Raw genomic sequence first — 17,409 nt, 5'->3', positions numbered from 1 at the left:
GTGAATCCTATGGATCCCTTCTTAGAATAAGATGTTAAATACATAAAATAAAATTCATAGGATTACACAAGAAACCAATTATATTGAAATACATGAACTTAGTAAAAAAAAATTTAAGTCCCAGGTCCCAGTTATGGACCCCAAGAAATATTCAATTTATTATTATGATTGTAACATTTGACACATATCTTCTCAGCAATCCTCTAAAATAGGAAATGATATAAAGTATTAGCTACATCATATCAAGAAGGAAACTGAGGCTCAGAGATGAAAATATTGTCCCAAGGCTTCACAATCATGAAGTGGCCATGCTAAAATCTGAACCTGAATCTTCGCAGTATAAATCCAGCACTTTTCCCCACTACATCACAGAAACCATATAGCAGCCCAACAAAGAGTCACTAACAAAGTTAGAGAAAAAGTCTAATTCATTTCAACGTGATGATTTTCTTTAAGTTACAATGAGTTAAGTTTTATAAAGTATGTGCAAAACTCCATTTTTTGGCACAAGAAAGAATTCCGTAAACATTTCTTAAGTGCCAAACTGCACACTAATGTGGTAGGAACTACATGATGAGAAACTAGGAGAGATGAAATTGAGGTACAGCCCGAACCCTGTTTTCATTGAGCAAGGGCACTACACTCTTAGGACATGTTGCAACACTGGGGTGATGAAGACAGAGAGTCTCTGTAGTTCACTTGATCGAAGCTGACCCACCATAGAAAGAAGAGCGGTCCTGAACCTGTGTTTGCCGCAGGACCCCCAATACCCTAGAAAAGCCTGGCTTTCACCAAGTGGGTGTATAACTTCATGGTGAATGGGAGCAAAATATATAGGAAAGAAAATGGGCTGTGCTCTGCTTTACTGAGGATCCTTTAGGCAGGTGTCCATTACTACTTTAAATAAACCTGTTTTATTTTCATGCATTGCTGTTTCTACCTCTATCACACTTCTCACATTTGAAATTTTATTTCTACTCACATAACTGCCGCTTTGGTTCAGGCTTTTGTCATATCTCATTGAACTACTCCAACATCCTTTCCATATCTCTACTCTCTCTTTCCACTTGGCTCTCCAAGTCATTTTCCTTTAGCATAGCTCTGACCATGCCACTCCCCTACTCGATGAACTCCAAGGGCTCCCAATTGCCTCTAGGATCAAATAGAAACTTTTCAGTTTTGTTTTAAAGCCTTTTATAACCTGATCCCAACCTATCTTTCCATAGCATTATTCAACCACTCCCTTTTCACACTCTGATGGTTGGCCAAAGGTGCTTTCTCTATCTACCTCATTTCTTGCCTTGGTTTAAATCACAGAGAAGTCACTGTGATTCTGTCTGTACAGAGAAAGGAAAAAGCAGAAGGGGAGGGAGTAGGGAATTAACCAAAGTTAACTGGAAAAAACAGTATGAAAAAGAAAAAAAGTTTATGCAAGGCTAGGCTTGTCCAAATAACAATAAGAACAATCATCACAACTCTAGATCTTAGGATGCACTGCCAGATATGCTAAAGCCCTGTGGCTAGGAAGGAGGCCACTGTAATTATACAATGATAAATGAAGCAGGAAGAGGTCAAGTGAGTTACCCAAGTTCACACAACTTATGTCTGAGGTTGGATTTGAACTCATCTTCTTTTTTATTATATTTTTTCCATATTATATATAGATACAATTTTTAATATTCATTTTCTGACATTTTATAATACACATTCTCTTTCTTCCTACCTCCCCTCCCTCCAAGACAGAAGGTAATAAGATATAGGTTATACATGAGCTATCCCTATCCTGTAATACATATTTCAATGTTTTTCATGTTGTGAAAGAAGCCACATATCACTTGTATAAGAAAAAAACTCATAAGGAAATAAAGTGAAGTCATATGCTTCAACCTGCATTCAGACTTCATTAGCTCCCATAGATATCTCAAAGTCAACATATGCAAAACAAACTTCGTTATCTTTATTCATAACCTACCCTTCACCAAACTTTTTTTTATTCCTGTCCAAAGTACCACCTTTCTTCCAGTCTCCAGGTTCATAACTCAAGCATTATCCTTGATATTTCCATCTACCTTACATATCCATTCAATTGCCAAATCTTGCCATTTTTACCCCTATAAAATATCTCATGTCCAACCTTTTCTCTCTATTTACATAGCCGACATCTCAGTTTAGGCCCTTACCACCTCTTACCCAATAGCGGTAGCTTCCTAAATAGTCTCCTTGCCTCAAGTCTCTTCCTACAGCAGCCAATCATTTTTCTTAAATCATAACTGACCATGGGACTTGCCTATTCAATCAGCTCCAATAGCTTTTCTTTCTTATCTCTAAGATTAATATAAATTCCTTTGTTTAGCTTTTAAAGTTCTTCAAAATCTGACCCCAACCTATCTCCCAGGCTTATTATATAATTATCCTCCTTCCCATAGTGTACGGTATGGTATGGGAAGTATATGAGATTGATTACTCTGTTTTTCACCCTCAGCCAGTGCCTTTCCACTGGCCATGGCAGACACCTGGAAGGCAATCCACCCTCATCTCCAACTCACTGAACTTAGCACTTCCTTCAAAACACGGCTCAAGAACTACCTTCTACAAAAAAGGATCTTGGTTCCCTGACTATCTTGTATTTATTTTATGTTTATTTTACACAGATTTATGTAGGTACATGTTTCCCTCCAGTAGAACAAAAACTCCTTCAGAACAGAAACACATTTTTTTTTGTCTTTGTGTGCTAAACTCCTACTAATAAGTGCTTGTTGATTGATTTGCCTCCCCTCATCACCCCCATGTCAATCAGTCACCAATTCTGCCTTTAGAAGCTCTTTTGAACCAGTCCCCTTCTCTCAGCTTGTTCAGCTGCCCTCTAGTGCAGGTCCTCATCACCCCTCACCTCAACTGTTAAAATAGCTGCCAATACCAACCTCGCTGCTTCCATCCTCCAGATAACTGCCATAGATATTCCTGAAACATAGGACTGATCACGTGATTCCTCTGATCATGAAGCTTCAGCGTCTCCCTGTCATCTCTAGGATTGGCTAGAAACAAACCCCTTATGTAGCAGGCAGTAGTTAAAGTATTTCATAATCTGGCTTCAACAGATTTTCCCTGCCTGATTACTATTCTCCACTCACTTTTCCTTCTTGGCAAATTGCCCTACTTGCTGTTCCCTGTACAGGATATTTTATCTAAGATTTCAGAGCCATTATACAGGCTGCCACCCTTGCCCGGAATGTTCTTCCTCCCCACCCTCTATCTTTTACAGTCTTTAGATAATTTCAAAGCCCAACTCAGGTGCCACCTCCTCCAGCCCTACTCATTTGTTAGTGCTCATCTCTTAGAAATAAAGTACTCTGTATTTCTTACCAGTGTATATGTTTTATACACTACCCCACCCCACTCTCCAGGAGAATGCATTTTCCTTGAAGCCTGATACCTTATCTTTATTTTTGTGTGCTGAGCAATGAGCAAAGTACCTGATAAGTAATGCTTGCTAAAACTGTCACCCCTCCCTTATGATCATTACTTTCCTAGATACCCAAAACTTATGTTTTAGCCAGTTCAGAACAGCAATTCCCTTCTGTTTTCTGAAGTATTAAATTAGTTGGAAAATGAGGCAAGAACTTAATGGCTGCTCTCCTTTAAGCAAAAATTTATAGCAGAATTTCTGGAGATGTGAAATCCCCACCCTAGAAAAGTATATTTTGTTCCTGTGCCAGCTCTGTCCTTTATGAAAAGAACTCATCTATTCTCTCTATCTGGCCTAGTAGTTAAGACTCTATACCAACATGCTTCTGCCACAGTACTGGTTCTGTTTTCCCCCTTTGGTTTTATAACTTCCAAAAAGGGAATATTTACTTTATATGCAAAGCTATTCCACTGTCCCTTTTATCTACTTTTTTCCTCTTTTGAATAAAAAATCTTCCCACTACTATATTCCAGCTAAGTGCTACATTCCACTTGATTTAGGTTACACCCATAAAGTCATCATTATCTCCTTGCTTTTTTTCATTCTGTTTATTATTCACCACCCCCCTAGACTGATACATCAGCATCTAAAACTGTAAACATTATTTTTCCCCTTCTTCCTAGTTATTGTCTTCTATGAATTACTGCATTCTAGCCTTTATGGAAATCTGCTTTAGAATCCATAACTGGGCATTTTATTATCCTCCTGGTCTTCCCAGTTTAAGACCAAGATGGAGTATATTCTCCCTGTATATATTCTTCCCATCCCTCAGTAAATGCACTTTGCTCTTGGCCAGCGTCCATTAATTCCTATACTTCAAGTCATGGTCTAGAAAGATTAGTGGAATTCTTTGATATAGTCTGCAGCAGTTGCTCACTTTCCATTAGCTTTCTTTTCTCAAGTCCCTAACAGGAATTAGCCAACAGTCACAAAAACCCAGTGGCCCTCGGTCTGTCTAGTTCTCTAGTTCTCTGTCTAGTTCTCTAGAATCCCTAGGTTTTTTTTCAAAGTTACTCAATTTCACATTTGCCCATGTCATGACCCTATTCAAAAATCTCCAGTAGCCCCTTATTGGGTCTCGAGTCAATATACAAACTCCTCTGGTCTTTAAAATCCTTCACATTTTGATGCTACCTTTCCAGCCAGGGGTTATCAGCAGACAAAATATCTGGCCTAGAGTCAGGAAGACTCAACTCATCTTCATGAGTTCAAATCTGGCCTCAATTACAAACTACGTGACCCTGGGCAAATCACTTAGTCCTATTTGCTTCAGTTTCCTTATCTGTAAAATGAGCCAGAAAGGGTAAAGGTAAATCAGGTAAATCACTGTAGTATCTTTGCTAAGAAAACCCCAATGGGGCCAAAAAGAATCTGACACAACTCAACAACAACCCATACAGTGTACATTATTCCCCTTCGCAAACTTTATATTCTAGTCAAACTAGTTTATTTCATGTTGCTTGTACAGGATACGCTATCTTCTATCTCTGGGTCTTTGAACAGGCTGTCCTCTACACCTGAAATATATTTCCCTCTCATCTTTACCTCTTACAATTCAGAGCTTCCTTCAAAGTTCAGATTAGATACTGCCTCCAACAAGAGTTAATAACCCAATCTTCCCAATTCCTGAAACACGCTTCAAATATTTTATATTTTTATATTTACTTATCAGCATACACAATGTTTATCCCCCAAGTAGAAATTAAGTTCCTGGAGAAAAGGAATTTAAAAAATCTTTTTGTATTGCCAGTGCCCAATTACAGCATCAGGCATTCAGTAAGTACCTACAAAATGTTTGCTGAATAAATTGATTACCAGAAGTCGGTAGTTAACATCTGGTGTGCTAAGTTTAAGGAAAGATATCTTTTTTAGGATTTAAAACAATTTTTTCCATGGTTACATGATTCTCGTTTTCTCCCTCTCCTCTTACCTCCCTCCTCTTAGAGATGAGAAGCAATTTTACCAGGTTATACACATATTATCACTCTAATCCTATTTCATATTATTCATTTTTGTAATAATCTTTTAAAACCAAAACCCCAATCCTATACCCATGTAAACAAGTGATAAATCATGTGTTTTCTTCTGGATTTCTACTCCCACAGTTCTTTCTCTGGATATGGATTGTGTTCTTTCTCAAAAGTCCCTTTGAGTTGTCCTGGATCATTGCATTGCTTTTAGTAGCAAAGTCAATCACATTTCATCATCTCACAGTGTTTCAGTTACTTTGTATGGTGTACTGCTGGTTCTGCTTATTTCACTCCACATCAGTTCATGGAAGTCTTTCCAATTCTTATAGAACTCAAGCAGTTCATCATTCCTTCTAGCACAATAGTATTCTATCACCATATTGCAACTTGCTCAGTCATTCCCCAATTGAAGGACATCCCCCTCATTTTCCAATTCTTTACCACCACAAAAAGCAAAGATATACATTTTTGTACAAACTGAACACTTCCCTTTTTTTTTTATCTCTTTGGGATATAAATCCAGTGGTGTTACATGCATTCTTTTAAAGCCCTTTGGGCATAATTCCAAATTACTTTACAGAATGGTTAGATCAATTCACAACTCCACCAGCAATGCATTAGTGTCTCAATTTTACCACATCCCCTCCAACATTTATTATTTAAGGGAAGATATATCTTGAATATAACCCTGCCCCCAAGGAAGACTGACTATATAGCTCCTAATTGGTCATATTGGATTCACTCATAGATGCTTCCAAACTATTCAATGAGTAATCAATTACCACTATAACATCACTTTTTCTTGGGTCTAGTAGAAAATGTTTTTGTTCTTTGTGGCATTTACAGATTCTTCACTATCTTTCCATCACATGCGAAAAACTGATTCTTGAAAAAGGACCTAAAACCATATTTTGTTCTTAAACTGGATCTTCCTATCTCTCCTACAATGGTAGTATAAGAGCTACTTAAAAGCCTACTAATGATTGGTACAAGAGCTCTGATAGGCACTACTTCACTGTTCCTTAGGTAGCCTTGGGACCATCATTTATCTCTGCTCTTGGGAGTTTACTCTATTAGTGCTAGACTTAATGTACCTATCCAATCAGCTTAGCCCCAATGCCATTCAGAACTCTCAAATTTCAACATCCAAGACCCTCAGTATCCCTAGAAGTTAAGCTTATAAGTGTATGTCATCATTCCTGACTAGATCCATATTCTACAGTAGAAGATTCATTACTATTTTTTCAGAAAAAAACTCAAAAGATTCATCTTTTATGCTGCCTCCATTGTGTCACATTCTTCTATATTTTAACTCTTTGACCCAAAATCAGATTTGCTCCTGCATTCCAGTGTTTTGGTTGGTTGATTTGCTTTTATTCTTCTTGGATTCTTTATTCTATCATATTGAAAAAAATCTATCCTCCCTGTTAAAGAGAGTTAAGAGAGTGAGAGTTTCCCATGTTATCCAGGAAGGAAAACAATTTGTACTTTATACACACAACTGTTGACCCTTTACAGAAAAAGCTTAAACATGGTAAAAAAAACCCAAAAGGAACAATTATACTCAAGATATTACTAAAGAAAGAGCTTCTGTTCCTTGGATATGGTCCAATGAAGGGAAAAAAAATCTTTGGAATATCTTTCATTGTAGTGGTGACAATTCCTAAAAGAAATATAAGGAGCCTTTTCCCTTTGGGGAACATCCTAGAATTTCATCATACCCAATCAGACAAGGAAGACATGCATTATGGGAGGTAGCTGAGGAAAACAGAAAGGCAGTCATGTAAAAATGACTAAGGTCACACTGATAATTAATTGATCAGTCAACCAGCGTTTACTAAGCACCTACTTGCCATGTACCAGGCAGTATGTTAAATATTAGGGACGTAAAGGCAAAAAAAAAAACATTTGTTTTAAAAAAATCTAATGAAAAAGAAAACATGCAAAAAACTTTATGTACAAACAATATATATATATATATATACATATATATATATATATATGATACATTGTGGTAGTCTCAAAAGGAAGGTACTAAGATTAAGGAGAACTTCCTACAGAAGGCAAGACTTTAGCTGAGATTTGAAGGAACCCAGGAGGGAGAGAATGGAAGATAGAGTGTCAGGGATGAGAACAGAAAGGAATCCGTGTTACTGAAACACAGAGTGTGTATATGGTTGTAAGGTGTAAGAAAAGAGAAGAAGGCACCAGGTTATGAAGGGCTTTAAAAGATAGAGAATTTTATATTTGATCCTGAAGGTAATAGAGAGCTGAGGCTATTGCAGTGACCTAGGTGTGAGGTGATAGGAGTCTGCACCAAGGGGCTGGCAGTGCCAAAGGAGATAAAGAGGCATCTAGAAGAGATTAGTGAGTGTAAAAATGACAGGAGCTAGGCTGGAATCTAGGCCTCCTTGCTTCTAAACTCTGGCTCTCTTTTTTTAACTAAACCACATCACAGCTGTGGTATCTGCCTGTTTACCTGTAATAAAGGCAACAGATGTGAAGCTAAGGACAGTCTCCAGTAGAACTCAATTAGGTAAAAATATCTTTGAATTTTTTGTCACCTGCACAAGGTATGCAAAGCTCACAAAGTCATAGGAAATAATATATTCAGAGAGGAACAGAAGCCATGCTTCCAACAAGCCATTTTAAGATGTGGAAATAAGTCAAGGGGCAGAAACTGTTCAACAAACCAGGCAAGGAAAGCTGAAGAGCCAATTTTTACCTTTCTCTATGGTCTCTATGATGTGTGGTGGCTTAGTTGGCAAAAAAAAAAGTCCAAAGAACTTATTCCTTTCTTTGACCATAAATAATCCCCTGCAAAAGGGAGGGAGACACCTTGAAAATAAGGATTGTTTCATTTGTTGTATTTATATCCCTGACACCATGCACAGTGTCCACGACATGTAGGCATTTAATAAATTACTTGTTGATAAACATCTCTAACAGGTTACCCTTCAGTGTTTAATGTCTGTCTGCTTAAAAAGCAAGTGTGATAGTGGCTACCTCTCCCTGAGAAAACACTATTTCTTGGTATTCATTTACAATGACCTGCTAAACACTGTAAATTATTTTGCCAACTACGCCAACTGCATTTTAATTTCACGAAACAAATCACAATGTATTACACCCAGCAGATGCTTAATAAATGGTTGTTTAAATTGATGAGTCAAATACAGTCAGTAAACCAAGCACATTTTACCGATACATAGGATGAAAATAGTCCTGAAGCAGAGCTGACCAATTTTGCTAGGCCATCTGCCTGACCAGTTCTGGTGGTCAAAAACCATGATTTTCTCACCCTAATTAGAACATCACATTGTCTCTGACACAAAGAAATATACAGGTCTGCGCAATGTTGGCTGATTTTTGAGGGGCTATGATTTTATTGCTATAGCAAAGTTCCCAGGAGGAATCCTACCAACATAGACTGGCACCTGCTCTGGATAAAAAGTTAGAGACTTGACTGAGGGCCTGGAAAGTTAAATGACTCATCCAGAGTCATCCAGCCAGTTTGTATCAAATGGAGGATTTGAACCCAAATCACTTCATCTCCAAAGTCTAATACAACTGCCTCATTTTACAGAAGAGGCACCTAACAGTATAAGGGCCTCACCTAAGAACACACAAAAATAAGATCAGTTCAGGGACTGAGCTTTTTTCATGGCATCACCTACAAAACTGATGCTAAGAGGTTAAGGGACAGTGAGTGGCAACACTTGAGCAGAGACTCCAATCAGAGGCTTTTGACACCTATCCCACTTCTTTTCCTACTACATACTGCCTTGCAGAGATCAGTATTATATATTGATCTGAGAGTTTGGCTTATCTTATCCATACCAATATTCACAAAGCCTGTCATCTCTATAGAGTAGAATTCTACTGTTGTAGCAAATGACAATATTTTGACCATATCCCTCTTTCTCCTCTTTGAATAACCAGCAAAGGGTGCTAATGGAATTGGTTTAAGTGAGAGGCTAAAGAAGGTAAAAACTATCCTTGTTTTCATGGAGTTCCCATTCTAATGGAGGAGAAATCATGCAAAGATCTAAATACAAAAGAGATATGCATGGGATAAATTGGATAATTTTGGAAGGAAAGCTCTAACGTTAAGGGAGATCAGGAAAGGGCTCTTGCAAAAGGTGGGATTTTATCTGGAACTTGAAGGAGGCTGAGGAAGCTAGGAGATGGAAATGAAGGATTAAAGAATTTCATGCAAGGAGAATAGTCAGTGAATACACAGAATTAGGAGAGTGTTCTGTACAAAGAACAGCAAGTAGGTCAGTGTTTCTGGATCATAGAAAAGGAGTAAGATGTAGGAGTATTGGAAAGGTAAAAAGAAGTGCCTAGGTTAGGAAGTGCTTTAAAAGCCAAGCTGCATATTTGATATTTGAGGAGATCCAGTGGAGTAGGACACAATTAGACCTCTGCTTGGGGGAGATCAGGTTTGTACCTGAGGGAGAGCTCCTGCTATTGTGGGGAGATGAGGCCCTGCACCAGAGTGGTGGCAGTGTCAGAGGAAAAGAAGGGGTGTGGACAAGAGCTGTTCAGAAGAGAAGGGCCTTTGGTAGAGGATGGTGACAGCCATGGAGAAGAAGACTCCAAATAGTGTTGAATTCATTTTGCATAGGAGCCAAAAATAGAGAATAAGGCTTTCCTGTCTTGAGTAACTGGTGACAGTGCATCTGGGCTGCCATGTACCAATAAAGTATAAAAAGAGATTAGAGAAGATTTTTTAAAAACTTGCCTTTCTACCCCATACCCTGACCTGAACCATACCTATACATACCTTCTGCCAAAAAGGAGCACTCAGCCAAGACAATTATTGACTAGCCAAACAGTCCAAAATGCCAGAAGTTTTGACAACTATTTGGGACTGATAATTGTTTCTTCGAGGATTTGTTTTCTTTTCCTCCTTCTTAAAATGAAATTTTCTTCAATAATCATTTTAAAAATCATATACTTAAAAGTGGAAATTCATTGTATTTAGGGAGCCAGTATGGGGGTGTACTTATATTTTCTCAGACTTCTTGAGTGAATACTAAAAGTCAAGAATGTGAGTAAGTTACTCAGTGCCCTCAGGCCCTAGATTACATAAAAACCATTTTCATACAAGGGTTATACTCCATATCAGAATGCCAATTTCCTAAGCATATAAATGCCTAGGATCCATATTTTAAAACAAAACCATTATGGCAAGGTTCTTAACCTTTTGTGTGCCATAGATCCCTCTGGTAATCTGGTGAAGTCTATAGATTCTCAAAAGAATGTTTTAAAATATGTAAAATAAAACTTCAGATGAAAAACGAAATGGAATTCTACAGAAGTACAGTTATCCAAATATTTTTAAAATAAGTTCATGTATTCAAGGTTAAGATTCCCTACATTAAGAAAAGGTCTTTAGGGCAGTAGTTAGATCCTCTTGGAGAGATTTATAGGAAGATTTGGTCAAGAATCATACAAGATTAAAAAATATAGATAGGTTCACATTATGTACTGGCAAAGGAAGAACCTACATCAATAAGCTCACAGAACAAACATTATCAAAGTACATGTGCTTTTAAAAGCCCAGTTTAAGACACTAAGGTTCCTTTTGCCTTAAACTTAATAGATTTTTGATCTAACAATCTTTGAATAAAATATTTCTCTTGTCCAAATGAATGTTTTCAATCAGTAGATGGAATATTTGTAACACTCTTCCTATGCAATCAACTGTCACTCCTTAGGAAAGTTGCTCTCCTCAGCATGCTTTCATGGAAATTAATTATATTGTTTTATATGCATAGAAAATAATTAATGCTATATGACACAGAATCAGGAGTGAGGAGACCTGGGTACTAAGCTTAGTCCTGACTAGGCTTCAGTTTCCCTGTCTGTAAAGGGAAGTAGTGTTACACTAGGTGATCTGCAAGTTTCCTTCCAGCTCCAAGAGTTTATCATATTTTTGGTGGATCTATTGGATTAAATAATCATGTCAAATTACAGTAAAAAAAATTCAAGGATGAAATGTTTTAAGCAGATCCTGGCACAAAGGTATAAAAAACACTAAAACAAAATAACAGAGTAACATTATCAAGGCTAATTTAATTGTATAATCTTAGAACTGGGAAGGTTCTCAGAAGTCATTTATTTAGTCACTGTACCAGAAGAAATAAAGAAAGATGATTTCAGAGGAATCATGGATATCATGAACTAAAGCAGAGGGAGTAGAACCAAGAGAAAAAGTTATACATGGGCAACATCATAAACAATTTTTGAAATACAAGAATTCTAATCAAATTACTGGCAAACCATATCTCCAGGAGACCTATAATGAAGCAGGTTACTCACCTCCTGATAGAGAAGTGATTAAGTACAGACATACATTTTTAGACATGGACAACCACATGGATTCATTTGGCTTACTTGTTTATTTGTTATAAGGTCTTTTTCCTTTCTTCTCTGTTAACTGGAAAGAAGTGGGGGGTTAGTAAAAGTGATTCTCCCACTCCTTAGCTCCCCCTCCAAAAAAAGGACATTATCACTTTTTGAAATATGTTGAAGAGGACAAAAGGAAGCAGAGATAAAGAGGACAGTTTTGAAAGTAATGTGTTGAATGTATTGGAGTCTTTTTTAAAAATCAAACCAAGATGAATTCACCATTTTATATACAATCACCTTTTTGTGCTCTGCTGTATAAGGAAATATACTTTTTTTCATCTTTAAGTTCATATTTTTAAAGCAGAAGTTAAAAAGACAGTATCCAGTCCAACTCATGGGTCCCAAGGACAAATTTTCTCTGCACTGTCCCTGACAAGTCTGGCTTCTCTTTGAGCACTCCTAGGGTCAAGGAACTCTTTACCTCCCCATACTTCCCAAGTTTTTCAACTTTTTCAAGATCGTTCCAAGTTTTCAGAAGTTGTCCCTTTTATTAAGCCAAAGCATGATCCCTTTCATTCTTCCTGTAAGTCTTGGTTCTGCTCTATACAGAGACACAAGTAACATCTTTCTTCTTCATAACAACTCTTCAAATATTATCAGGCAATGTTTATGTTCCAGTCATTTCACCCTCTCCCGTAAGAATTCTCCCCTCTAAGCTAGAAACCTCTAGAAACCTGTAACCAGACTCCCATGTAAACAGAATATGATATAGCATGCAGGAAGGAGATATTATTAACATACATAGAAGAGCAAAGCACAACGAGGGCTTCAGTATTGAAGGATAAATCCTAAGACTGGAATTAAAGCAAGCAGGATGGTGAAGGACCTCCAGATTACTTAATCAGCACGCAAGGACAGAGCACTTATTATGTGTCAGGCACTGTGCTAAGCCCTAAGAACACAGAGACAAAATGAAACAATCTCTACCCTGAAGGAGCTCACATTCTATTGAAGGGGAAAAGGTGGTACAATGGATAAGCCTCCTGGCCTGGAGTCAGGAAGAGCCAAATTCAAATCCTGTCCCAGACACTTCTTAGCTAGGGACCCTGAGCAAGTCACATAATCCTCGGGTCTCAAATTCATCATCTGTAAAATGGGGATGATCATGGGATCTGCCTCCCAGAGTAAAACTCAAATGAGATATTTATCAAGTGTTGAGCAGAGTGTCTGATGCATAATAAGCAGAATATATTTGTTATTATTATCATTCTAATAGAGAACTCCCAAATGAGGAAGTTACCTCTACCAGTATGGGTTGGCACCTTCGCAACAAACTGTAATCTGGAGAGACGCCTGGAGCAGAGAAACATTCACTGAGATGATGCAGCCTATGCCTATCAGCTATGGCCTGAATTCAAATCTTCTTTTGTGTAACGCCGGCTCCCACCCACCAAACTGTGCTGCCTATTTGTATAGAGTCCTGGGGAAATAGGGAGCCAAGTCCTGGGGAAATAGGGAGCCAAGGGAGTCTAGTGAGCCGGTCAGCAACATGGCCCTTTGGCAGTCATGTGAAGGGTAAGGCTGAAGGATCAGCTGAAGGAACTCTGGTCATTTGGCCTGCAGAAGAGAAGGCATGAGAGACATAATGCCTGTCATTAAATTAGAGTGATCTTAAGGAGTAAGATAATAAATTATTACTATCAATTTGGACCTCCCCACAAGTGGAATGGGAGGCCTTTGGTTCCTCTTCCTCACTAGGAAAATCCACAAGCAGAGGCTAGATAACCATCCTTGTGATAAGGAGCACAGCACGTTCTGGCTCTGATACGGGCCACCAACGTCTCTACCAGCACTAAAATTCTGATCCCCACAAAGTCTTTTCCAAGAAAAAGGGCCCTTCTACCAAAAACAAGGAGTCATCACTACCCCTCTTTTTTGAGATTGTGCCAAGGGTGCCATTAGCCAGACAGTGGACAGAACACAGCACTTTAAACAGGGCAGGAACCTTTAAAAGATGTTTGTTGGCGATATTGTACAACGATCAACTGTGAAAACTTGGCTCCTCTCAGCGACCCAGGGATCTGGGACAATCCTGAAGGACTCATCGTGGGGGGTGCTATCCTCCTCCAGAGAAAGAACTGTTGGAGTCGTCTTCCACATGGGTGTTTTTATGGTTTTATTTTGGGGTCTTGGCTATGTATGAGGGTGCTCTTACAATGATGACCCATGTGGAAGTGTATTTTGCGTGACAATAAGTTTTACAGAGAAAAATATAAACTGATGACAACCCTCCCCAAAAAAGGTGTTTTTAATTTAATTGGGGGGAAGCAGAAATCCTCTGTCATTTAGAGTAGGATTCCATGTCCTATTTTGAGTAATCCATGGATTAATTCTGTATTTCAAAGTTTTTGACACTGGAGCATCCCTTTATTCCAAGGGGACCAGGCCACCTCATTCTAGCCCCTATTCCCACAACCTTTGGCAGCTCAGAACGGGCTGAGGTGCCATTAAAGGGCACCCACAGCTGGATCCCCAAAAGTCTGACCAGGGCCAGCTCCCCAGGCCATGACCAAGGAGGCTGTGAGCAACACATTAGCCAGGGTTACTCAGGGGCTCAGTGGGGGCTCCTGGGCTCATGTCCCAGGAGGTATGAGGGGAAGGACAAGGGAGCAACAGAATGAATGCAAGGGAGGGTGCCCCTAAGATAAGGGGGAGCCAGTGGCCACAGGGCCCCTGAGCCTGCTCCCAAAGACACTCACCCACACAGAAGGGGGTGTGGGAGGCCTGGCATTTTCGCTGGTTTGATTGATGCTTTTGCCTCAAAAAAGGGATCGGTGTCAGCCTAAGGCGGATGTCAGTTGCCTTCTGGGTCTTCCTCTGTGGCATCTCCATCTTCCTGGCGTGGGCTATGTGACCTCAGGATGTGTTTCTCCCACACACATAGCCAGAGCAGGGGTCAGAGGCCCTGCCCTCCCCTCCGACCATCCCTCTCAGCACTTCCTCCAGGGTTGGAAGCCTGACCACGTGGCGCCTCCTGCTGCTGGCCCTGGGGCTCAGGGTTCTGGGAGCCCAGTCAGTGTCCCACATGTGGGGAGGGGAGGGGGCGGGCACTCTGGCCACGCCCCTGCAGAGGGACCCCGCTCACTGAGGTCATGCCCCCCCTCACCCCCTCACTCCCCCCCCACAGGCTGCAAAGGGGCTTTCCTGAAGGGCCTGCGGGTTCCATGTGGCGTGGCCTTCTCTTCCTGTGGCCACACACACATTCTCTCTGTCTGTCTGTCTCCCTGTCTGTGTGTCTGTCTCCCTGTCTGTGTGTCTGTCTTTGTCTCCCTGTCTGTGTCCTGCGTCTGTGTGTCCTTGTATCAATGTGTATCCTTGGGTCTTTGTGTCCCTGTCTCCCTATCTGTGTGTCTGTGTTTCCATCTCCTTGTCTGTCTGTCTGTCTCCCTGTCTGTGTGTCTGTCTCCCTATCTGTGTCTGTGTCCTTGTGTCTCTGTGTCTGTCTCCCTGTCTGTGTGTCTGTGTCCTAGTCTGTGTGTCTGTGTCTCCATCTCCCTGTCTGTGTGTCTGTCTCCCTATCTGTGTGTCTGTGTCTCCATCTCCCTGACTGTGTGTCTGTCTCTCTAGACCTCTGACTCTCTTTGCAAAGAGACTTTCCTGGAAGGCCTATGGGTTCCAAGCAGCATGACCATTTCTTCCTATCCTTCCTTGTTTTCCAGCCCCCTCCTCATAAAAGAAAGTGGGCTGAATTAATATGGCTATAATTGGTCAGTGAGGAGAATTATTTGCTACAACAGTCAATAGTCTGTATTCCTGCAGCATCTATCCATAAGCCAGAAGCCATGATGGGCATTCTGACCTCAGAGAGGCTAAAAGCAGGCATTTCCAACCAGCTCCTTTCAGGCCACATGGGCTGGCCTACACTGAAAATTCAGGAGTGGCATTAGAGATCCTAAGAGTGTCTGCCGCTTGTGTGCAGGCTAAGGCTGCCATAAGCATAAGACACCCTCTACAGTCTAAAGCCATGTGGGGAAGAAGCAGAGAGATCACAGACCTGGAGTTTAAATCCTGGTTCTACCCCTTATTGCACGGGTAACCTTGAAGCAAGTTTCCTCATCTGGGAACTGAGGAGGCTGGAATAAATGATGCTCAATATCCCATCTCAGTCTATAACTATGCCAATGGGAAGACTTTCAGGGCAGAGTCACAGAGAGCATTTTTGAACAGTTTAAAGCTCCTAGAAATACCCTATTTTCTGTGGAGACTGTTATTTAGTCATTATCAGCTGCATCTGATTCTCTGTAAAACCTTTTGAGGCTAGCAAAGATAGTGGAATGGTTTGCCTTTTCCTTCTCTAGTTTATTTTATAGATGAAGAAACAGGCAAAAAAGGATGATGTTTAGGATCACACAGTTACTAAGTGTCTGAGGTCAAATTTGATCTCAAGTCTTCCTGACTACAGGCCAGGAACTCTATTCATTGAGCCTCCCAAATGCCCTTCTCCCTCTAAGGAAGCACTATAGGCTAAAAGCCAGAGAATACTACTCAGGGTACTTTGAGGGGTTGTCAGGAAGAATGCTCTGAAATCAAGGACTATCAAGTAACTAAAAGAGCCTCTGAGATTCTGAATGGGTAATCCTTGAGGGGCAAGACAGAATGGTGGAAAGAGAATATTATTTAGAGTCAGAGGATAAGGGTTCAAATTCTACCACTTCTACTTAATTTTACTAATTATTATACTAATATCTTGCCCACTCTTGTGCCATGTTAAATGAAAGTGTTGTATTAGATATCCTCTAATATTCCTTCCAGCTCTTCACTCATGATCCTGCAAACCTATGGTTTGTCCTTTACAAGTTGTTTGTAAAAAATTCTGAAATAAAGACCAAAAAAATCAGTTCATATTCCATCAAGGAATCATTTACATTAAAAGCTGGAATTCCATGCTTCTATTTGAATTTCAAAGGAAAAAATAATTGAGTTGGGGTTTTTTAGTGCTTAGTTATATTATTCCTAGTAGAAATCAAAACTTTTATTGAAATTAGATCTCTGATAAAATAAAGTTCCCTCAGAAATAATTAGCAAACAAGCATTCTGTTCATGGAAAACATACCCAATTAACAACATTCTGACCCTCCCTATTTTGCACCAAAGTTACACTGCCCTCACAAATAAAACCAGAGAAACCATAGCAATTAGGTATATTATATTCACATTTTTCATTCAACAAATATTTGTTAAGCAGCTATACAAAGCAAAATGCAGAATAGTGAGGTATAGTCAAATCTGCCTTCACAGAAGCTTATTAGTCTAGTGGATGAAATAAAGCTACTAGACATCTTGATTTCTGCTTTCTCAGACTAGAATCAAGAACTAGGTGAGCACAGAGCAGAAGTCAAGCAATGAGGCTATGGAATACTTCTAGAATATGAGCATCTCTATACAGGCATTAGGATTTACTAGCAATTTTACAAAGGCATTTCCTTTCTCTGATTCTTTACACTTTAGCATCCCTTGTTAGCCATTTCAAAGTGATTTGATGAACCAAAAAAAAAGCTAATCTTAGTTTCATTAAGAAATTTTCAGTGTCTAGAATGAAGAATGGACCTATGG

General features: G+C 39.6%; 1 protein-coding gene across 1 annotated transcript in view; it reads right to left on the bottom strand.

Annotated features, from left to right (window-relative positions):
- The window catches only part of ATP8A2 (ATPase phospholipid transporting 8A2), a 727,903-nt gene extending 713,215 nt beyond the window's left edge, over nucleotides 1-14,688 (bottom strand). The window contains exons 1-2 of the mRNA XM_044668968.1: nucleotides 14,556-14,688; nucleotides 13,097-13,149 (exon numbers count right to left, since the gene is read on the bottom strand). Coding sequence (XP_044524903.1) covers nucleotides 13,097-13,149; nucleotides 14,556-14,688 — 186 coding nt within the window. The remainder of the gene's footprint in view (nucleotides 1-13,096; nucleotides 13,150-14,555) is intronic.
- Between the last annotated feature and the right edge of the window lie 2,721 nt (nucleotides 14,689-17,409).

The sequence above is a fragment of the Gracilinanus agilis genome, chromosome 3 (assembly GCF_016433145.1).
Source record: "Gracilinanus agilis isolate LMUSP501 chromosome 3, AgileGrace, whole genome shotgun sequence".
Lineage (NCBI taxonomy): Eukaryota > Metazoa > Chordata > Mammalia > Didelphimorphia > Didelphidae > Gracilinanus > Gracilinanus agilis.
Note: the sequence above shows the minus strand (reverse complement) of the source record. Positions and strands in the feature narration are given on the sequence as shown.